The sequence below is a fragment of the Pseudopipra pipra genome, chromosome 5, assembly GCF_036250125.1.
Source record: "Pseudopipra pipra isolate bDixPip1 chromosome 5, bDixPip1.hap1, whole genome shotgun sequence".
Taxonomy (NCBI): Eukaryota; Metazoa; Chordata; class Aves; order Passeriformes; family Pipridae; genus Pseudopipra; species Pseudopipra pipra.
The window spans coordinates 40,269,700-40,293,176 of record NC_087553.1 but is presented as its reverse complement, the minus strand read 5'-3'; the positions used below and the strand labels follow the sequence as shown (position 1 = coordinate 40,293,176).

Below are 23,477 nucleotides of genomic sequence, written 5' to 3'. Positions count from 1 at the left end.
AACTTCATTCCATTGGAGTCAGCCCATCTCTCCAGTCTATCCAGATCCCTCTGCAGAGCCCTCCTGCCTTCCGGCAGGTCGACACTCCCTCCCAACTTGGTGTCATCTGCAAATTTGCTGATGATGGACTCAATCCCCTCATCTAAATCATCGATAAAGATGTTAAAAAGGACTGGACCCAGCACTGACCCCTGGGGAACACCACTGGTGACCGGTCGCCAACTGGATGCAGCCCCATTCACCAGCACTCTCTGGGCCCGGCCCTCGAGCCAGTTCCTGACCCAGCACAGGGTGCCCCTGTCCAAGCCGTGGGCTGCCAGCTTAGGGTCTTGAAGCACACAGTAGAATTAAAATGCAGGGTCCCTCATTTATATTTGCTTTTCACAGTTGAACCTTAAATAAAGTTGTTTTCCAGAACTGTCTGAAGTGTTCCAGTCCCTTGATGGTCTGTAGGACTGAGGGACATTATTCTGTTTGTGAAAGACAGGGCTGGCCACCTTCTGAAAACATAGCAGTACTTATGTGTGGTAAAAGAGGCCTGTATGTTATTTTTAGGATTTAGAATAGGTCTTTTAAGCTTTTGATGTTACTGATGTTACTCAGGACTCATCTAAATAATTTTTGGGTGATTTTTATGTTTTGATTCCCCGTAGGCTTGCATTACTTCTAAGAATTAAATGTGTTTTTAACAAGATATAGTGGCTTATTTTCAGTGTAGTCTATAGAGTATCTGCTGAGATGGTGATGCAAGATTTTTTTTTTCTGCTTTTTTCACTTCTGTTTTTTTATTGGCTGGTGTTTTCTCTTGTACCTCTGTGTCAGAGTGCCCTCACGTGGCCATTTTGCACACCAACAGCTTAGCATCCTACAGGTGAAAGGTCCCGTCAGTCTTGAGTAGTTCCCATTTCAGAAGTCCATTCTCAAAAAGAAGAGGAACGGTGACCATTTTATTAGATGTTTTTTGTGAGGTACTCTGAAGATTTTTGTGGTCTGGCTTCTGCAGTTTTGCATAAGAAATAATAAATTGTTATTGTTCTAGTCACAAACCTACTGCAAAAAGAAAGAAAATCAGAGTTGTTTTAAAATAAGAACTGTTGTAATCTAGAACTGTAAAATGGGGCCAAACACTGAATGGCATTTTAAAATTATAAACAAGTCAGTAGCTCAACATAATTATTATTTTGACAGTAATAAATTGTTTACAGTCTCTGAATACTTCAGTTGTAAGTGTTCCAAGTAGCTTAAGCTGTTCCAACCTTTAATTCACTAAAGGATTATTGGAAGTGTCCTGAATGTAGCGAAATGAATCCTCCGCTTCCACGACATTGCCACAGATGCTGGGCCCTACGTGAGGATTGGCTTCCAGATGAAAAGAGTGAGAAATTGGAAAAGAGCAAATCAGAAGGTTCCTTCCCTGCAGAATCTGAAGAAGGTTTTGATGTTCCTGACTGCAAGAAAACAAAAATGACTGAAGATAAAGAACCAGCTGTGGATGAGAATGAGGAGAAAGCAGTACAAATTTCCGAGTCACAGGAAAGTGAAGATTATTCCCAGCCATCAACATCAAGCAGCATGTTCTTTAGCAGTCAGGAGGACTATAAGGAACCTGAGAAGAGAGAAATGCAAGACAAAGAGGAAAGCCTGGAATCCAGTCTGCCTGTTACCAGCATAGAGCCCTGTGTCATATGTCAGAGCAGACCTAAAAATGGCTGCATAGTACACGGCAAAACGGGACACCTCATGTCATGTTTCACGTGCGCAAAAAAGCTTAAGAAGAGGAACAAACCCTGCCCAGTGTGCAGGCAACCCATACAAATGATTGTACTAACTTATTTTAGTTAGGTGGATGTTGACTGGAAAGCTGCAAGAGAAACTATTTTTGTATTCTTATTGGAAAATTAGTATTTTAGGTCTCTTTACATTTGGTATGAAAAATAATTGCTGACATAAATGCACTGGCGTTGTTCAGAGGTTTGCCCAATAGTCATAAATCAACTTGGAGATTTTCAATCCTTGTCAGTAGAAATAACCAAGTCCTGTAAATCACCTCCCTCTCCAGGTGTTTAATGGAGGTCTGTACTATCCCAAGTATGCTTATTATTAACTTAGGAGCATGAGAGAAGACTTGAACAGGCAAGATAAATGAAGGAGGAGTCTCATCAGGCAATATTAGGGGAATAATTTTCTGCAGTTGTTTTTGACTTCAGCAGAACATTGACTGGAATAAAAATAGAAAAAATTCCATCTTCATCTGCAGAAACAAATAAGCTGTGCAGTTCTAGTTCACATAGACATTCTTTAAATTCAGTAGTCTTTCCAAGTCAAACTGTTCTTTTCTATATCACAGGAATTCTGAAAATCCGTTGTGGGGTGTTTGGTGAACTCAAAATTGGTCTCATTGGACCTGTCCTTTACTGCTTTTAGTTCTTGTCCCTTCACTGTACTTTGTCAAAAACTTGGTGAAACTTACCAGTTCTGTTCTCAAGGGGTCTGCTGACTGACTGGGGTGTTCAAGATAGTTCTCTGGAGCGTGTGTAAGCTCTGGTATCTTCCTGTGGGATACGGTAAAAATCATTCGGCTGTATTTCACATGGAGAGTTTCTGTACCAGTGAGTGATATTTATTCCTTTGGAAAACTAGATTACAAGAGGAACTGTATGATTTTAGCACCTTTTATTTTTACAGGTAGTTTCTAATCATCTGCCCAACAGGGAATGGCAAATAAGCAGTCAGGGGGAGTTCCAAGAATGGAGATGTAGCCTAAATGAAGAAATTGCATTGTGTTACTATCCTGCAGGCCAAGGTTCAACAGCTTTCCAATGCCACCAGTATAGAATTGCTGATGCCTGTGTGCTGGCGCAAAGACTTTTACTGCTATCATTACCTCCAGGTAATGCCTGAAGTGCCTAGGAAAAGGACATAAAGATGCCCAGGAGAGACTTGGTAAATCCTTGGTTGTGACTTGCCTGCAGAGAAATACCTTCATAGGTAAAGTCTGAATTATTGGGATCAGTCACATTTTGTTCGTACATTTGAGCTTTTTTTTTTTTTTAAATACCACTAAAAGATCCTGGTGTGTCTGAAGTTCTAGCAATTCATTTTAACTAAACAAATACAAACCCCAGGTGTATACATTTTGTCAGATTCTTAATTGCAAGTTTCTTGCCCCTTGCAATTTGTAAAGCAACAGCAGGTATCTGGAAGTTCTTGGAAGATTTTTGGTCAGCAGAAACCCGTCATGGGTTTTATGGGATTTGATAGTCCTTCAGCTTGAGATGGAGAAGGCCTTCGGGTAGATATTTAATTTTTTCAAGTAGGGATGCTAATAGAGGGCTACCTGCCTTAATTTACACTTCCTATTAATTTTTCTTAATTTTTGATTTTATTTATTTAACTGCATTGAGGCTTTCAGAGGCTCTTCATTGCATCTGCAGGTGAGACCAAACAGTGGTCTTGTTGTGGTCAGGGATCTGCAGCTGAGAGAAAACTGTAGACATGTATATGCAGAAGGCTGAATAACATGGGGACTGTACTTAAAAAGCATCATCTATAAAAAGCTTTGTCCATTACACTGTCTCCCATGTCTAAGGTTTTTCAGCATGATCCCTTCTCTGCAGTCACTACCATGGCTGTGTAACTGCCATGCAGGGGGAGCAGCTGCCCTTACCCCGTTCCTACTGGGACAAATTGTACCATCCCACTCTTGTTAATCTATTACAATCAATCCCCTTAAGTGATCTCCATACTTAAAAAAAATATTTCATCTCTCAGAAAGGGAGGTATGGCCAGAGTGGTGATCCTTGCTGTTCACAATCACTCACCTTTAGGTTTTTTCTTCTAAAGCACTTTCCCAGTAACACTTTCTGTTTTGGCAAAAGATAGACTGAGACCATACAGCATAATGAATTTTCCCTTTTATGCTTTAAAATTTTACTTCCCTCACACGTCTTCTGTTGTGGAGAATAGCCCTGGAAATACCCTCCAATCCATACAATGGTGAGGAAATGTGGAATTTTGATTTCTGCATCTGCAAATCACTGTGTCAAATCTTTTTGCTTCGAGTATGATTTTTCTGGCTTAATATTATTCTTAATGACCTCTAGTGCAACTAGAATTTGCTTGGCAAGCGGGTGCCTGGGGCCCAGGGGGTGTGTACGTGACACAGACCCCAGTGCTGTGGCCCTGACCCCACGCTGGAGCCTTTGGCTCTGCCTCCCCCTCATCGCGTGGGCACGAGCAGCAGCCACCCTGTTCATTCTGGCCTGTAAGCACATTGCTGGCCTTGGGCAGAGGCACAAAAGTCAGTAAAATTTTGGTACAAAAGTTGTTGTTGACAGTTGTTGTTACTTGGTGTTTGAGATCCTTATTTAATATCGCACACATTTTAATCTTTAATTTATTGCCATTTGTAAATATTCTTGTGCTCACAGTTAATGTTTTGAGCTCTAATTTATTGAATTAGCCTACTGGCATATGTGTAGTCATATAAACATGCTTACTTAAGTAAATAACAAGAAAAAATATTGAAGAAATGTAGCATTAAAATACAGAGAAATATTCGGATTATATTCAGATTTAAGAAGGGCACAGAAAGATTTATGGCTTTGTTTCCTTTTTTCTGTCCCTTAAAACAACTTCTGCGTTGCACTTGAACATTTATTAGAGATGGAGCTGGTGCAACATGAGCACAGTAAGAATATTTTGGTGGTGTTTGTTTTCCTTTGGAATGCTTTTGTATCCCTGAGTACAGCCAAGGAGCTGACTGGCTGCTTCTGGTGCTGGTAACATCAGGGGTGATGGTCTGGAAGATGCAGGGCAGCAATGAGAGATTTCAAGGTTAATTTGCAATGGGTGGTAATGGCTTTTGCTTTTTGACATTTGACCAGGAAGGTTGCAGGGAAGGCCAGATGCTGACAGGATGCAACTCCACAATTTTCAGTAATTGTCTTAGTCTCTTCCTTCTTGCCCATTGTCTGTCTTCCTTCAGATAGACAACAGTAATGTATAAATGGTGCAAGAACTCTCATTTATTCTTTTTTATGAAGTATGATAAACCTACTTATTGTATGTACTTATTTATTAGTATTGAAATTCAACTCTTGACCCAAGGAAGTGAAGTGCAAAGTGAGGTACTTAAGGCTGAAACCGAAGTAGCTGGGTGGGTGATTGTATTGAACATTCACACTTCAAGGTGATGCTCTTTGTTGAGCAGCACCCCTTGAGTCTTGTGGTAGTGTTCCTAAGGAGCACATGGCAGAAATGTGTGCCACCTGTGCCATGCTGTGCTGTGCCACTCCCATCAGCAGGTTGATCTAGAAAGGATAAAAGTGCTTCAAACTGTTAATTGGTGAAAAGCATTACAACTGTTCTAACAGTGTGGCACTCCATACCTGAGTCAAAGGCTTATCTTGAGTTACTTGTTGTTTAAAGGTTGCACAAGCAAAACAAAACCTGAGGCCTAAGGTGTCTTTTAAAAACTTGCACTTAATGAACGTGAAAAATTGTTGCTTTTAACTAAAGTGTGTGCTTTATTTTTAGCACAGATGCACTGAAAGCTTCAAGTGAATGCCTCTCCAGTGTATCTGTATCTATATTCTACATGTAAAATTTGTCAGTGATTCTTAAAAAGGTGGTGTCTCACCTTTTGAGTAAATGTTGCTTTAGCTTAACAGCCTGATTTTAAAGGACAGTTCTTCATTGTGAGCCAAATTATTGTCTGTCTACATGATGATTACTTAACACCTAAAATACCAATAGCTTTTCTAAAACCAGAGTCTTTGTTGTCTGACTACACATAGCTGGAATGACTGTTAAACAGAGTAGTTCGTAGTGAATTGAAATAACTATGCAATTTTGCCACTACTCCTAGATGAACACGCTTTCAAGAGCTTGTAATGGTGTGTACCTTCTGGCTACCCAGTGCACGTACAACCACAGTCAGTAACCATTAAAATACAAGTATCCACTCCACTTGCACAGTGCATAGATCCCTTTATAAAAACTTTCATGTGTGTTGCATTTATCTTTTGGTTTTCAGTTGTTCCTTTTCTAGGGAAACTGAGTACTGTGTTCCATTTAAAAGCTTTAAATAAAGATTTCTTTATATACTCTTTGGTGCTCTTTCTTTTTTCATGTCAATGACTTGATTGCTGGAAGTTCTGGTACTTGGTTTTCATACCGATTCTTGTCCCTGTAAGCCAGCATGCAGACTCTTTCTGCCCTCACTCACCTGCTGAACTGTTGACTTCTCCCACATTTCTTGGGTTTTGGGGGTTTTACACTCAGGGAATCTCTAGTTCTTTCTGCTATAAGTGACAGGATCAGAAACAACTATCAGTGGTGGGACTTAGTGGATAATTAATCACTTCTCTGACTGATTAACAACCCACAGCAGATCAGAGAGTGAGAAAATATAGAAAATTGAAATGGATATGATGAAGACATTAAAAAAATAGTATCTTGCACATGCAGCCCTCATTCCCAATAAGCAATGCTGTTTCATGTTCTGAAGTGCATTCACACACTGAATGCAGCTGGCTGGCAGACAGGTAAGTGGCTGATGCCCAAGCTCCACAGCCCAGCAGGTGGGTCCTGGTGTGACAGACAGCAGTGCCTCAGGAAAGATTTAAAAAGGATTAACTGCATTCCTGCATTTTTTATTTACTGTATACAGGAAAAGATTGATGTTTCCAAAGATAATCTCTTCTGCTTTGCTTTTGAAATTGCGTAAGAAAATTACTGGCAGATAAAGTTTTAAAATAAACACAGGAGATGGTACTAACTGGCTTTTCTTGATAAATTTTGTGTTTATTGGACAGCTTCAAAGGGCCCGGAGGATGATTCGCAACTGGCCAGGCAAAAGGAATCTGCTAATCCTGCCTGCAACATCTCAGCCCAGCCAGGGGAGTGCTTTTGTAACTGGATCTGATTTGTGCCTTGCTGAGTATGCCTGCCAGCTCCTGGCATGTGTAGTAGCAGGGCTCTGAAACTACTTAAGCAATATAAAGCTGCTGCTAAAGCTATTCAAAGAATCTGAATTGTCTGTGATTGTTCCACACCAAATTCAGTTAAAAATGGACAAGGTATAAAGCTGTCAGTAACTGTTTCCACATTGTTTTCAGCAGCTCTGCTGTAGGAGAACACTGTTTTCAGAGACACAAATTCCTCCCTTTTCCCTGATGGTGCAGATTATAATCCAGTTTCCAGGAGCGTGGCCCTTCAGCACATACTTACACTTCATTTCCATCTTTTTGTCTTAAAACCTGTCTGTGTTACTGGTCTTACCTCATTTGAGCCCTAAGCAGTCTCATCTGTCCAGGTAAGAAAAAGCATATTTTAAAATGCCATTCCTCATTTATAGCAATGGCTTTATTACGAGAAAATAGGATTGATCTGATCACTTACAGTTGTGTGGCACCTTAGCTGTTGGTTCAGAGAGGAACCTGAGCTTGCATAAAACATTTGCAGTACAATCCTCAACTTTTTTTTGAATTCAGGCAAAGTCTTGAGAATGTATTTGTACTTTCTGCATTGAAATTCTACAGTTATCTCCATCGGCTGTACAGAATTTCTTCAGAGTAAAATACTTACATAGAAAAATATGATAGTCTATTACAATTAAAAATATAGTCAAACATTTGATTGTCAACCCAGTATTTTACAAAATACAGTGAACGTGATTGTGAATCTGAGAATTTGGTTTATAAAAACAGACATTCTTTTGCATATACAAAGCCACATTTGTGCAGGTGGATTTTGCCTGGCCATAACATCTCATTCTTGACTTTATTTTAAAATTACAAGCAGAGCAGTCATTAAAACCAAGACATGTAGGGTTGGTTTTACTGCAGCTGAAGCCCATGTGAGCTCTTGGTACAGGGGAATTTTGGGACATGAAGCAACTCTTGGTCTGATAGAGACCTCTGAGAAAGAGAAGTCCTGTTTTAAAGCACTGAAGTTACCAGTGTTGTCAGGTATTTCCACTGTCTTCAGCATCGATTTAAATCCTGGTACAGTAGCCTAGGAGCAAACACAAAAGTGTTCTTACTTGGTTTTGAAACATCTGAGTTCAGCTGTGAAACAACCAGAGTCTAATGTGCTTGTTTACACTTTAAATGTACAAGAAAAAACGTTCTAAATACACGTTTGGAAACATGGGATGAAAAAAGGGTAAAGTTTCCACGTTATAGCAATAAGACTTTTTGTACAGGAGAGGGCATCCTGCAGTGATGCTCAAGTGTAAGCCCTCGGCTGACAGCAGGCAGAGCCTACACTGCATGGATGTTCTCTAACACTTCTGTGGAGAAACCATTTTGACACACACAAGGAAATAACTGTCACCAGTGGTGGTGTCAGCCCGGTGCTGCCCTGATCCACCTCCTCACCCTGAGAGCTCTGTGCTTTGTTTCTAACACCTCAAGCTCAAGTCGCTGTGCTCCAGACGCTCATCCCCACTGGCTCCACCATCAAGGTCAGATGGGTGCTTATCTCTGGACATTGAGGACTCGAGATGTTACTATATCAAAAAATTTCCTTTCTGCTGACTCACATTTAAAGGTACTGTTTTCTTTTAAATCTGCTAAAGGGTCTTTACAGCTCCTATATGTGACTCGAGCAGTTCAGCTCACTCCTGTCTAAGGATGCCTTCTCACTGTGCTCAGGAATTCAAGGCAATCAGAAACAATAATTTAGTAAGGCTGCACACTTACATTGATCACATATGTCCCGGGCAAAAGGAGAAGATAGTACTCCCCTTGTTCATTTGTTCTGTAGGGGCAGATATGAGGCCTTCCCTTGGCTTCCACAATGGCATTGGGAATAGGATCCCCATTCTTATCAGTAACTTGACCCTTGACACCTATGAAAAAGAGAGAGGAGAGAGATCACGACCTGTAACTGTAGTGAGCTGCCTCCTCCAAGAAAGACTGTTCTCTTGCTGGGTGCACTCAAAGGCTGTTTCACTGAGTTTGAGCACATCTAATATCAGTAGTCACTTCTGTCTCACTGAAAGGAATTAAAACAGAATATGCCTGGTTGTTTTTTTTAATAGTTTACCCTCACGTTAAGTTAGAAAGCAGCAATATAATCTCCTAAATCTCATTTGCTGAAGGCATCATATACACTTATTGTATGTGTATTTTACTGAAGGGCTTAAATCTTCAGTACTGCTTTGGCATTTTTTTCCACACACCCCTTCCTTCTCTTTTTGTAATTTAAAATAAGTCAGCCTGTTCTCTAATACTTCCCAAAGGCAGAATAGCAACAATGTCTGATTATGAAGTACTTTCCCTTAATTCTTACACACCGTCTTTAAGGCAGCACTGGCAATAGGCAGAGATAAAACAAATATTTTGGGCAATAAAATGAAAGATAGGCAACAGATTTGTGCAAGCCCTTCAACTCATTATAAAGCAGCACTGCTTCACTAAGCAGCAGCTCTCTTCCAGCTGTGAAGTCAGGTCACACCTAGAAAAGTCTTTTAAAAATACAAAATCCAAGTAGCAAAAGACCCACAAAACTTGTGCACAGGCACACATACACCTCTAAAATAAATGACTGCCCCAAGGCTGCTCAGGAAAGCAGAGTCTGTGAGGAGATGTATGGTCAGACAGCACCTGGGCCCTGTCCCTTGCTCCTGCCCCAGCTCATTTTAAGCCCCTTGCACTACTGTAGTAGCACCCATTGCCCCTCACCTGACAAGCCTGAGTTCTCCTCCTTTACTCATCCCTGGCCTTGTAGCACTTCATGTTCAGAAGCTCCCAAGTTCACACCAGAGCTTCTCCTGCTGTGAGCTGTGACACTGACCCAGGCTGCTGAAGAGCTCCCACTAACCCGGCCTCAGCTTCACCTCCCATCCCCATTCACATACCCACCTAGGTGTACTTGTTTTATATATTCAATCAGAGCAACTTTGTTGTCTCTCCAGAACTTTTCCAGCTGGTCTGCTGGAGGATATTTACAGCATGACAGCTCCAATGTAATTTCAAAACATTGTCCCCAGACATAGTTGTAATCTTGCATTCCACCTTAAAAGTGAAATAAGAGAGTGTTCAGCTACAAAGAAGCACTAAGTTCCAAGTAAAAGACAAATAGAAGAGTTAAAATGTCGATCCTTGCGTCCTACCAGTAAAAAAAGTAAATCAGGTAAATTATTCCTCAATGCCACACTTGTGTTTACTGCCTCCTGTGGAAAACAGACTTTATTACTCTAGTTACACATAGAGTGGTGTTTTCTAAAGCACAGTGGCATTTTGGGAATGATGACGATTCTGGCTGAGAAAGGATGGATCTTTGACTGAAATTCATTCAAGCATTTCCAACTAAATTGTGGCAGATAAATTCATCGGTTTGCCAAAGCCATTCCAAGAGCCTTTTATATGTCTTTGCATTCAGATGGTGAAAGCAATACACAATGCCACAGCACACAGGGCCCATATTCTATTTGGCTACACATAAACAGTAATGAAAACATTTATTTCAGTGATCAAACAATTAAAAAGGATGATATATGAACAGAAGATTGGGTTTCTTTCTCAAAGGACAAGATCTTGGTGCCAAGGAGTGTGTGCACGTGTGTATAATCTATATAGCTATTGCAGGCCTTAAGCAAGAGCATGGAGGCAGCCAAACAGCAGTGACTGCCTCATTCACTTGTAATTGCTAGCTGGGAGAGACTGCAAACACCCAGGTCCTGCTCAGAGAATCTGCATGAAATGAGTTGGTTTACTCCCCTCATCAGCCCTCTACTCTGGGTAAAATCACTGTCCTTTCATCATCAAAGATGGCAGGAGAAAGTGAGACATCATATCAGAAGCAGCTGAATAAAATATCACTGAGATTCCTACCTTCCAACTGGTACCAAGAGTATCCATTGGTAATGCCTTCTGGAAAGGTTTGTCTCTTGTCACACCCAGTCCCCTTGTACATGCTGGCATGGTGGGAAGAATAGGTTTTTGCCAGGTGAATAAAGACATCATCATCTGGAGATCTGCTATAGCCTTTCGAAGAGCCAGTAACTACAGAATAAAGACAACAATTGTTTAACTCTCATTACTGATAAAGCATACAGTGCTGGCTTACACACAGGATAAACGTCTCCCAAACAGCTACATTAGGCAGTGAATTTTTATGGGGTTTATCAAATTCTGCCCATCTCAGCTCAAAAGCTAGAATAACCTTGCAGGAATCCTTATAAATTTTGCTTTGGTACAGCTAATGTTCCTAAACCAAATCAGCTGTGAAGAAGAGAATTTGTTATTAGCTTACCTGAGTTACCATTATCAAAGGTGTAACTGGCAACCAGGGCACCCCCATGCAAGTTTGCTGAAAGAACAAACGTTTCATTTTTTATCCAGTTCATTACTGCTTGAGTCTCTGGCTGAATGCTAGCATTGTTATTTTCAAAGGCATCAGGAAAATTTCTGTTCAGATCTTCTCCATTCTTGTTGTACCTTAGAGAGGAGAGAAGATATTCACATTACTGTTTTGCCTATGGACACCTCCACATCACCAGCCTCCCAAGTACTCCAGATCTGTGGCATGGTAGTGTCTTCAGGAAACAAACAAGATGACCATTTCTTATTTCTGAAGCATTAAGATGATGGATTTCAGTTTGATTTCTATCAGCACTGGAATTTTCATAGGACACAATAAAATAATTCTTCTGTTGTATCTCAAGTGAAAACTGCATATTTAACATGCATATAGCATGCACACAGCTACATATATGTGAATTAGAAAAACCAGAGCCAGATCAGGAGGACGTTGTCCTTCTGTATGTGTTTTTCCCACTTGCATAGAGGACCAAGGTAACAAGGGCTGTGTCCCTTGTACTGCCATATCTCCGGTCAGAGAGAAAAATTTGAGTCAAACACAGAATGTAGTCTCTTCTCCCTGAACCCGAGGGTCCAGCCTGTGCAAAAGCTTACTTGCTTTTTCACTCAGACAGGAGTAAAGAGGGTATCTGCTGTCAATTGTGTTAATTTTTAAAGTTGTTAGTTAAACTCTATTTGACAGTGAGGGGATAAAATATACCCCCCTCCATACAAGTCCCACCTATTTGCTGAGAAATAAACTTCTTTCCTGATAAAAGGATGGCCTACACTGGTCACCCAAAGAACTACACTACCTAAACTACCTTTTCACTTGTTTCTGATGTTGCCATGGCCAGTGATCCAAGAGAAATTCTAGCTCATGAGTTTGCTTTTTCTGCACATTCCAACTTTGTCCCTTTGGCAATTCTTCCCGTTCTCTCACTCTTTCCATATTCTAGCTTGTTAAGCTTTTCATTCCCTTTTGGTCTCTGCAATGGTTACATTAAAGAAAACAAAAGTAGCACAGGATGCAATGCTAAGTTGGTTGCATTTTCTTTTGTGTTAGTTTTTTTTCCTAGTACTACTATTAGTGCTACTATAGGTACAACTATTACCTATTATAGCCAGCTGTCACTGCGTAACTCCTCCCTCTTACTTTATCTGCATTCAACCTGATCTTCAAACACACTGCTAGAAGTCCACTCAACAAGCTTAGACACACCTTTGTCTCATTAAGAAGGGTTACAAAGTTCTCCAACTAAAATAGATCCCTGTGGGTGGAGTTTTCCTTCTTTTCTTGTAGCACCCTAAAGGTGCTACAAAATAGGGAATTGTGCTTGTATTAACAATCTGGGTCTCCTGCCTAAAAGGTGAGGTCATTACACCATTCTGACCGATTTTCTCTGGCTGCACCACATATAAACACCAGTCTGACTCAGTCTTCACAAACTCCATGTTGTTAAAGTGCGTCTTCAGAACAGCACTGGAAAAAATTAGCCCTAACACATCTTCTAGACTATCCTCTCCACCAAGTATGATTCAGACTCTTGGCTATCTGCGATTATTGCTCCCCACCCATTTCCTTTGCCTCTCCCACCCTCATAAGCCACTTTTACCTTCCTCGTGTGTAATAACAATCAGGCACTTCTGTAGCTTCAAATCCATCAGGATTCATTGTTGGCATGATATGAATCCGGGTATTATTGAGTAACCGGGTAATAACTGGGTCCTGTCTATAGCTGGTCACCAGGAAGTCTATCAAATGGAGCAGGATTTCTCTCCCAACGGTCTGTATAAAAAAACATAAGATTTTATTTTAAGTCTGCTATGGAAGATGAAGAAGAAAATAAATAAAAAAAAGACCCACCACTTTGCACTTCTAGGTTTTTCTTACTGGATTACACAGACATATAAGGCGTACAAGAGCATTCTAATCAACACTGGTTTGTTTTATGCTCTCCCCTAAATACATTTAAAGCAATTTCATAGATGAAAGGAATCACTGGAGGGTTTTCACAAGGGTTTTAAACCCAGATCAACCAGAGCTTTTTGTATAATGGGAAACTGACTGTATCAGCTAGACTGCTTAAATCTGCATGGATAAGGCACAGCCTTATCAAAAACTAAAACTGCCTGATAAAGACCATGTGGGCTTGGGAACACCTCACTGTTTTCTCAGCCCCACTACAGTCACAAGTCTGTTCTGATGCCCAAGGAACCCTGCGTCCTGTATAGGAGTGTCAGTGCTGTACATCACCACTTGGCAGTGATAGTTCAAAAGAAAGAAAGGAGAAGCCTAACATAATTGCAGAGCAGGCCTTTTCTTATTGATCCTCTTTTATGGAAAGTCAACTTTAATACAGGATCAAAGAGGCCCCATAGACACTTCTGTTACATTCCCTGCTACACTGCTTTATTTCAATGGCGTGAACACATGCATTGGGGAAACCAAACGTGTACATAAAACCTTAAAAAAAGACATGGAAGGACATTTGGATGCAGACTTTGAATCAAGGAAAGGCAGTGGTAGAGAAAAAGCTTAAACATATTTTTGTTCATATAAGTTTGTATAAGTTGTGAAAGCTGACAGGACATCTCCCTTTATCAGATTTCAGGTAAAATAGCGGCAAGTTCCAGACCCAGAGTTATGAACAATCAATCCTATTCTACCCCAGGAACCACTGTTGCAGTGTTTACTGGACTGTGCTTTCCAGGGACACTTTCCATAGCACTGTGACCCATGCTTCAAGGGCACTATAACGTTCCTAGGCCCTGCCTGGAATGGGAATAAACCAAGATGCGCAACTAGATGTGCTCTAGAGACAATTTATTTTTACTTTATCTCCAAAAACAAATCTTAGTAAATCACTGCAGGCTCTATTTCAGAGCTACAGCATCTCAGTAGCTTTTAGAACGAGTCTTGCACCACTAAGGTGGAAATATTGCAAAGAATTCTTTTTTTCAAAGTGAGGAACACAGAGTGGCATTACCAGATGAACCTCATGTTGCAGATACACATCTCCTTTCTTTAAGATTACATTAATAATTTTTTCACAGATATTGCACAGAACATTCTGAGTTGGAAGGGACCCGCAAGGATCATTGAGTCCAACTGTTAAGTGAATGGCCCCTGCAGAGATCAAACCCACAACCTTGGTTTATTAGCAACATGTTCTAACCATCCGAGCTAATCTCAGGTAAAAGGTAGGTAGAATCAAGCAAGGAGAAAGCAATATTTCTCCACAGTTATTTGCTGCACTCGTTATCTTGCTGAATTTTCACATTGGTGCATTTTAAGTGGCAAATTCTGCTTTTGGTGTTAAGGGAAATGGGAACACAGAGACCATCCAGCAGGACCTCTGCCTGGATACATGATGGGGCAGGAGAACTGGGTGTAGCTGCTGTTCAGGTTGGGAACAAATCATGTCTTGCCAGTTAGATGCCAATTGCTGTTTATTGCAGAAGAAACAAACAAACAAACAAGGTAGAGCCAAACCTGACTCGGCTAAGTTGCAGATCACACCATTTTAAGTGTCACACCTGAAGGTGGCTGTGGTCTCTGAATTGGTACTCAAGCAATTCTGCCATGCTGTTTGCACAGGGAAAAAGGAGGAGCCTTCTCTTCCCACCTTGCCCCCCAGTAGATTTGTTCTTAGGTTTTACCCCTGTTGCTGGTCTCCTGCAAGCCACCATCAAGTAATTTGCTAGGGGAACTTAAACACATATACTATGCCAGTAACCAAGTGGTTCTTTTTGTAGACACTACAGAAAATGGGCTTTGAAAAAGGGGGGGGAAGGTACCTAATTTCCTCCATTTCCAGTAGCTTTCAAAGCAGGACCTGAGTAGGTGAAAACAGACTGCTCTGCAAGTTTGATAAATATACTCTGACATTTACGAAGAGATGCAATAGAACCTGTCTTGCACAGGCAGCTCTTGAACTGAGTGATAGACATCTTGGGAAGAATATAGGGGTGGGTGAAGAAAGGAAGGGAGAGAAACCAGCCAAATCATGGCCCTGGGCATGAGAGATAAAGCTAACAGACTCAGAATCAGCAAGAATGGCCCTACCGCAGAGACAGCTAAACTACAGACAAGACTGCACTGTGTTCTGGAGAAACTGGGAAAGGGTTCTTCTCCTACTGTACTTCTCTTCAGCGTCTGACCAAAAGAAAGGGTAGAGAAGCAGGAAAAGAAAGGGGAAAAAAGATAAAGAAAAGTAAAAAAAGAAGGTGATAGAAAAGGACAATATTTACAAAGAATGAAAGGTGACCAGTTTTTCACAGATGACATTCTTCACACTTAAAAGTTAGCCCCAGAGTTAGTTATGTATACAGTATTTTAAAAACTGACTCTATTTTATAGGAATCCTTGTATAACTATTTTTGTACCCAAGTACTCAGCACATTAAACAATTCAAATTATCTCTGTCATAAGAGAACTAGTCCTTTTATCATTGCTCTTGAGGGAAGAATATACTTATTACCACTGTTTGGGTGGGGCAACAGAGACATTTGGGTCCAGAGTACCCTGCATTTCTTGAGAAAGCACATCTGGAGGTGTCTGAAGGAGAGAGAAAGTCTTTGTTTCTGGGAACCTATAGCTCAAGTTTTGATCAAGCCCTTTGAAAGCATCTGCTGTTCAGTCAATCCCTACCGTTACTACAGAGGTCAGCTGTACCTGTGGATAAGTTATGAGTTAGTTTTACTTTAGATCTTCAAATAATGGATCTGGATACACTGAAGGTAGTTTGCTGACAGTAAAGTCAAGGACAGACACCTTAGAGAGAAGAGCAGGGGACAGCATTTATAAGCTCTGGGGCTTTGAGAAGACATAATGAACATTTGGTTTTAATTGCAGTATCCCAAGGGTGATGCCCAGGTGTTTTGTTCTGCTGCAGTTCACATGAAGGCTGAGAGAAAAGCAAAGGAAAGCCCTTTCTCCCAGCTCTAGAGATGCAATTAGACATTAAGTTTCTCTGTGCACTTTCAGTGTCAGTTCCCTCCTGTGCACCAAAGGGAGAAAGTCAGCAGGAAAGGCTATCAGTGTTCCTCAGGGGAACTCTTGAACGAAGAAGTGTGCGTGTGTCAGGGCACTGTAGAAAAGGGCGTGACTGCTGTTTCTGTACACATATCCCTTAAACTTTCTGACTCTCCCCTCTGGCATGGCTGTGTCAGCACCCTGCTCAGCTACCAGAGAGCTTACTCAAGAAGCCAGTTAGAAGATTAAGGTTAGCTTCAATTGAACCTGCACTGTAATACTTTACTGCAGCACCCCTGGCTTTAGAACATAGTTGTTACCACATGATAGAGACCTACTATAGACCAGGGGACTACTGGTGGATGGACTCTGCCCATTTTTATTATTAAAATTCTTTCCCTAAATGTGGCCTGATTTTTAAGTTCAATGATGTCGAAAGAAAGATCCAAACCATCAGGTAGGACCTGTTTCAGGGCAGCAGTCTTGCCAGTTTCCTTGCTTGAGCTCCAGTTGCTCCACAGGCCTAGTTCAGCATACCAGGCACAACCTCACCTAAGGAAGTGGAGTTAGAGCAGAGAAACCAGTAGTCCATCTTGGTTTCCCACTTAAATGCCACACTTATAAGATGTTATTTCTAACACTTGTACAGTGTTATACATATACATAATTATTATGCACTGCTACAACACACTCCGCTGTGTTTGTCCTTCTTTACTAAAATACACCAGTGTTAAAGTGACTGTTTATGCAATTAGTTTGGCACACATACATTTATTTCTACAGCAGCAATCACTATGAAAATCTGAGAATAGCACATGTATGACAGGGAAGTGCAGTTCCTTGGTTTATCACTGAAGGAAATGGCAACACAAAGCCTGCTTTTGAACTAGTAACTGGTGTAAGTTGTTACTGCCTGGACAAATTCCATATGCTTCTCAGTACAAGGCTTCACCTGGCTGACAAATGGATAGCTTTTTCTTTTCCCACTCAGAAGAGTGTGAGGAAGATAAGGAAAAAGGTAACTGGGGCAAGGCAGTGTTGAAACAGATCTCAGCAGCACCCAGCTTTTTTAAAAGTCTGTTGTTAGCACTGAGATTTGATTGCTTTGAATTTTGAAACCTCTGGTGCTTCTGACCTTCTTAACATTACATCAGCTGATACTGAAGCCAGGTGGAAAATAGTTTACAATGCAATTTTTTTTAATAAATATATTTTTATTTTCTAGAGCACATATTATTTCCCTGCACAGCACTTCCATAATATATTGCAGAGTACTAAAGACATAGGAACATGTGCTGAAAATAGCAGATTGTGTAGTATGTGGACACAATTGGTTTTTTGCAACTGGGTGATAAAAAAACAGCCTTTTTTTCCATAGTGGTATCTTGATAGTGTAAATGTAGCTTCCATTTATTTTCTTGGAAATAGGAGTGAGAAATTCTACACAAGAACTAGTGTGTTGTCATTTGTTTGTTGTTTAAGTTTTTTTAAGTCTCAGTTATAGTGATTACAAATAAAACTACTCCAGTCCTTACTCACCTAAGCCCTAATATCTCAAAAAACTTAAGTCATGCCATATCTCAGGAAACCTTATTGTGGATATGAATATGTCTATGATGACATGGAAAATAGGATATAGGTGCTTTAACTTATTTCACAAGATAAGCCAGCAAAATAAACATCCTTTCATGTAGGTTAGCTCAGACGTATCAGTCCAGGCTCAGTTTCACATAATGAAACAGGCAAAATACTATTACACTAAGAAAATAAAGCAACCAGAAGTGGATGCTTTAGGAGAAAAGGATTGGTATCAGCATTGCCATCCTGAGAAAGATGTTATCTGTAACACTGTAGCTGCAGAAGGTTAAGAAAGCCATATACATTAAAGGGAACAAGCAGAAACACACGGGTAGTTTACAGTTTGTTCAGGCATGCTTCTTAAAGGATTTCCCTGCTGTGACATACATGGTTTAGGAACAGCCTTCCAATTAGATCCTATGGTTCAGTTGTATAGAATGGACTCAAGTCACTGGCACAGCTGGTCCAAAGGTGATAGGTCTACTCCATTTATGACTTCGGGGTATTTAGGGGTTTGGTTGTGGTCAATGTTAAGTGGAATCAGTTCTTCCCCAGGGAGGAATGTGTGAGTGTACAGACTGAGAAAGAGAAGATCTTTCAAGCAAGAGTATGAGGTTGAGACAAGAGAAGCTGCTGCCTAATTCAGAACGGGAGCCGCCCCAGAGCAGGAGGCAAACTCTCCCTCACCTTCCCCAGTGCAGACCCTATTAACATTTCACAGGCTTATGCATCTTATGCAGTCTATTAGCGTCATTTTGATGAATCAGTTTAAATTAGTTTTAATCTGGCTTGGGTTAAACAATAAGTACTGCTAAAGATGGTGCCCAACTTCATACAGTCACACAAAGAACAGGAGAAGTCTTTTGTTGTCTCTCTGTCAATCTGGGGCAAAAGTTCACTCTATTTGGCAATGATGAACCTAAAAGCAATTCTTTTAAATCTTGGCTGGTTATGCCCTACAGTAGTAAGAAAAAATCAGCCAGTTCTGAAAAAAACAACTCTTTTCCTAGAATTGTGTACTCACATTATTTTATTAGAACTTCCCTATTTGGCAGCTCTCCAAATAACCTAGATTTTCTTCCAGAAGCATGTGTGAACAGCCCACACACATGCAATTCAGGATCCTTCCCAACTTCTATGTTTTAGGAGCAGCTGGCCAGCTGACTCAAAGTTAAGTGTCATTTATGTGATCATGACAGGTTAGAAGGGCAGCATGACCAAACAACATCTGAGAACAGAACTTTTCTCATTTTGTATCATTTTTGGAAGGCGTCACTAAAGCACAAAAAATCTGACTGGATCAATGAAGCCACAATCCCACAATTTGAATTTATGAAAGACTCTGGCACACAAATTGAAGCTTGTCATACAATTGTCATACAAAACTTATCTGCTTAATATATTGAGGGGGTAGTCGAATCTATCCCCAGTGACTATCCAGCAGAATCTTAGATTAGGGGAAAAAAAATCAAATTCTCCAATGCCTCTCTATATGAGGAATTCATTTCCTGACATCTGAAATACATTTACAATCAGATAAAAAACAAACACCAACTGTGCATTATATGTATACACAAAAAAACCCCATTAGGCAAAGACCATCATGAGGGCCTGAAAGGAAGAATAGCTCTATTTCCAGAATGTTCCCTAGGTACATGCTTGGTCTAGTGAACAAGAGAGAATGTAGCATGCCACATACTATATGGTACCCAGGCATCTCAAGGATCAACCCTGCTCAGACTGTCTGGCACTGTGTCTGACTTTAAAACAAAATCTTGCCTCATTTCCTCATGAAGACAATAAAAAAACTTAGATCCTAGGCAGTGATCTGAGTTGCCAATCTGCAGCAACTCTCAACCCTATGCACATGCAAACGGTGCTTGTTCCTGTGTTCAGAGCTCCTTGTATGTATCCAGCTGGGCAGTGATAATGGCACGGGTGTTTCATTGTGGAGGCTTCAATATATGTGGCCTTTTGCAGTGCAGCAACATTGGATATGACAGTCATGCCGTTCTGGATGAGATCATATCTTGTTCTCCACCTCCTTCCCATCAAAGCTAAGTGATCTGTAGCCATAGGTTTGCCATTCCCTTCATCAGGGATTGTCAAATGGACCCTCAGTTCCTAGGCACCATATACTCCCCTGCTGCCACAAAACAGGTTTCAGGAGCTGCAAACCCTGTCCAGTAACACGTTTGAAACCATGAATCAGCTTCTTCCCACACAGAGTTAAATTCCAAATCAGTCAAATTTCCAGCAGCACTTTTAGCATAGCCACTGTCAAACAAGGTGAAACTAGTCTCACTTGGGGAAAATTCTTGGCACAAAACATCATAAGTGCCTGTAGGCGTGCAAGTGCTCCCATACAGTACTGTTAATAGTAATAACTTGTAATACATTGCCCTTTACACAGGATGCACTTCCTACTACACATATTTTTCTTAGTTTTGGGAATTCACAGACTAGTATACATATATATATATATACATACATACACACACACACACTCCTGTTAAATTATTTAACCCTCACATGAAGACTGCATAAAAACATATTGAGTAGTTTAAACTTATCCTGAACATGACTAATATAAGCAGGTAAAGCTAAAGAATAAGGGAAGTAGAAAGCAAGAAAGTACTATAGAGGAGAGTGAAGCTTTGATTCTTTCTGATCCAGATTCATGTACTGCAACAGGAATGCTGATAATCACCATTCTCTTATTTATCATTAATAAGTGGGCATTCCTCCTAGAACAAGTTATTTGCTTTGGAATTGCTTTTTGTTTTGTATTCACTGTGTTAGCTCAGGTGAATTTAGGTGTTCCTAGCTTAGGGTTTCCAAGATAAATTTTCTTCCTAAAATAAATAATTTGATGCTTCACAGTAATTATTATTTAATCTTACGATGTATTCAAAGAGATCTATCAGTCATATTCCATGCCTAGGCAACAATAATGTACAAGCAAACTACTGAATCTGACTCACTGACAGGAAAGTTAAAGCCTCTGGGTTTTATCACTTGGAGAAGACAAAACTCTCTACTTAAGAGATGCCTTGGGTGTAGGATTGTAGGACTCTTCACTATGATGTCAGGTCTGTTAAAGTCTTTCCACCAAAACAAGGGAACTTTATTCTTAAAATTCCTCAAGAAATACACGCATATTATGTCCTCTTTGAGTTATGACATACCTCAATAATAAGTAGCACATGCCAGAGAAAAGTTCACTCTAAACCCCTGATAAGTGTATTTGGTATAAATGACATTGCAAAAATGGAAACGTACCTCATCCCCATGCATATTAGCAACATACTTGAACTCTGGAATGCCAATCTTATGATGGGTTGGAAACCTTCCCAGAACAAGAACCCACAGGTCTCTACCTTTAAGAGGGGAAGGGGAAAAGACATTTTTTAAACAAGTATAAAATCATACAAACCTTAGAAGAAAAAGAATAAAAAGAATTGGTCATTAAGGTCACCATACAATTTCTCATATTTCATTGGTGCCCAGTCAGTCCTACATATAACATATCCAAGCAGACTGTGGAGTGCTTTTATTCTATGAATATATGCCACATGAGCTATAGGAACAAATACACTTTGCCTTCTGACCAAGTATGTAGTGAACCCTGCAATTTCTACAGCATTTAGCCAGTACTAGAAAAGAAGGCTTTTTTTTTTTTGCAATAAACATTTTTCAAATCAAATTTAGCAAACAAGATCAGTCTTCCCCCCAAAATATTACACTATAAGGCTTTTCTGAAGTATATATAGAAGTTTTCATTATCACAATGAAAGAATATCTGTTTTTGTACTAAAGATAACACAAAAAAGCCTAACACATTCATGCATTACTGCTCAGAAAACAGGAGGTACCAGGAAAAGCTGTATCAGAGACATATTCCAAATATATCAGCAGGGAAGAAATTAAGAGCTACGGAAAGAGTATTAGTTAGGACCACTAATGCTGCACAGGAAGCTGAACTTTTAAGTAACAAAATAAACAAACATACATACATTTTGGAAGTCCTCAGTGGGGGGGGCAATTTTTGTTATTATTTTTAGCAATACTGTGGCATTTCAGACCTCATCTGCAAAACTCTGCTTCCCACTGGTCTGTTCATTGAGGTGGAAAACTCAAGTTTCAGTAGATGGCAGCAATGAAACTGGACCAGTTCTTTGACAATAGCAGTCCCAGCCTATAGATTGCTAATGCCCAGACCTTTCATGCATGCTACTTGTCCCCAGCTCTCACACAGGGCTAGCTGGGACCCGTGAGCTGTCTGAGACGAGTCCAGCCATCACTGTTACTTACAAGAAAGAAGAACATAGGTGCTGCTATAGGCAGTACTATAAAAAGCATTACTTCGTAAATCTTTGTGGATCATCAAATCTGCTGTAAACAAGCTCTGGAGCATATAAATTTCCCATTCCTCAACCCACGACCTCCATGGTCATGCACATGTCACAGCACTCTTGTTTTCTTTTCCAGCTGTGTGACTCACAGCAGTTATACCACAAGGGTCATGGCTTCAGGAATGGGAGAAAAAAATTGCAGAGGACTGAAAGAACACTGCAAGATGCACAGAAACAATTATAAGAGGTAAAACTGAAGACAGTAGTTCCCAAACTAAATTCTTACTTAACAGGTTGAATCAGTCTCAGCTTAGGAGGCAGCACTAAGAGCTGACAGATTCAATAACGAGTGATCACAGGATCCCCTGATTTTACGGTTACTCTAGAAGACATTGGTGTTCAACCCTTGTAACCATATGCTATGCACGAAGCTGTGAGATGCTGCTACTGACTCTTTCATTAAAGGATAATGTGAGAAAGCAATCCATATTTTTAAAAATAATTTTGTGGTAAGTGATCTGGCAAGGAATCTAGTTGTTTGGCTTTGTTGCATGCAGAGCCACTGCTACATAAAAAAAAAAAAAGACAAAAGCTTGACTTCTGTAAGCTTAGACAAGTTACAGAGTGGAGAACCCAGAGATACTATCTTTCAAGCACATCCTGCTTCAAAAAGGAGAGCAAGAGAACATCTAATCCCTACCACCCTAGTCCTTCTCCCCTCCAAAACCTCTACAGGTCCCCTCCAGCCTCAACTATTCTGCAGTTCTGTGAAAACACATGACAAGTTTTGCTGCAGTAGTATATATTTGGAACTGAAAACAATCTAGTTGTGAAAAACATATGCTACTGTTAGTCATAATCAAGCATGGACAACAATCTCAATTTAATTTCCATCTCTGCAATGTGTCCTTCTCTCCATGGTTGTATCCTGCAAAGAATTACCAAGGAAGGCCTTCCAGAGTGCTCCTATGAGTCTTTGTCCATATGCCCTCTAAGCCATTCCTCCCAGCTCCCATTTCATCTACTGGAAGGAAATTTCAGACATCCCTCCTTGGTTCCAGCGTGTCAGTTGCCATGGGGACTGCTGCACCAAGCAGAACAAAACTGCTTACAGTTGAGACTGCAGCCTTCTCACCACATTCCAAACCTAGAGTTGACTTCTGCGAACCTAAACGTGCAGCTTCCCTAGTGAGGGGTTCATCAGACTGAGCTGCAGTGCCCAAGAGCACATCCAACATCTAAAAGTCAGCAGTG

At 40.5% G+C, this 23,477-nt stretch overlaps 2 protein-coding genes across 7 annotated transcripts in view; one reads left to right on the top strand and one right to left on the bottom strand.

The window, feature by feature from the left end:
* MDM2 (MDM2 proto-oncogene) overlaps positions 1-23,477 on the top strand; it is a 223,930-nt gene that overhangs the window by 11,869 nt on the left and 188,584 nt on the right. For 4 of the 5 annotated variants that reach the window (XM_064655702.1, XM_064655701.1, XM_064655703.1 and 1 more), the window contains one exon: positions 1,273-6,107. In XM_064655702.1, coding sequence (XP_064511772.1) covers positions 1,273-1,842 — 570 coding nt within the window. In that variant the 3' untranslated portion in view covers positions 1,843-6,107. Of the gene's footprint in view, positions 1-1,272; positions 6,108-23,477 lie in introns of those variants that run through there. The other variant, XR_010430775.1, reaches the window with a different exon arrangement.
* Positions 5,528-23,477, bottom strand: part of CPM (carboxypeptidase M) — a 34,632-nt gene continuing 16,682 nt past the window's right edge. The window contains exons 3-9 of one of the 2 annotated variants that reach the window (XM_064655705.1): positions 21,151-21,248; positions 12,929-13,101; positions 11,266-11,450; positions 10,845-11,015; positions 9,873-10,025; positions 8,709-8,857; positions 5,528-8,019 (exon numbers count right to left, since the gene is read on the bottom strand). In XM_064655705.1, the coding sequence (XP_064511775.1) occupies positions 7,786-8,019; positions 8,709-8,857; positions 9,873-10,025; positions 10,845-11,015; positions 11,266-11,450; positions 12,929-13,101; positions 21,151-21,248 (1,163 nt within the window). In that variant the 3' untranslated portion in view covers positions 5,528-7,785. The remainder of the gene's footprint in view (positions 8,020-8,708; positions 8,858-9,872; positions 10,026-10,844; positions 11,016-11,265; positions 11,451-12,928; positions 13,102-21,150; positions 21,249-23,477) is intronic. The other variant, XM_064655706.1, reaches the window with a different exon arrangement.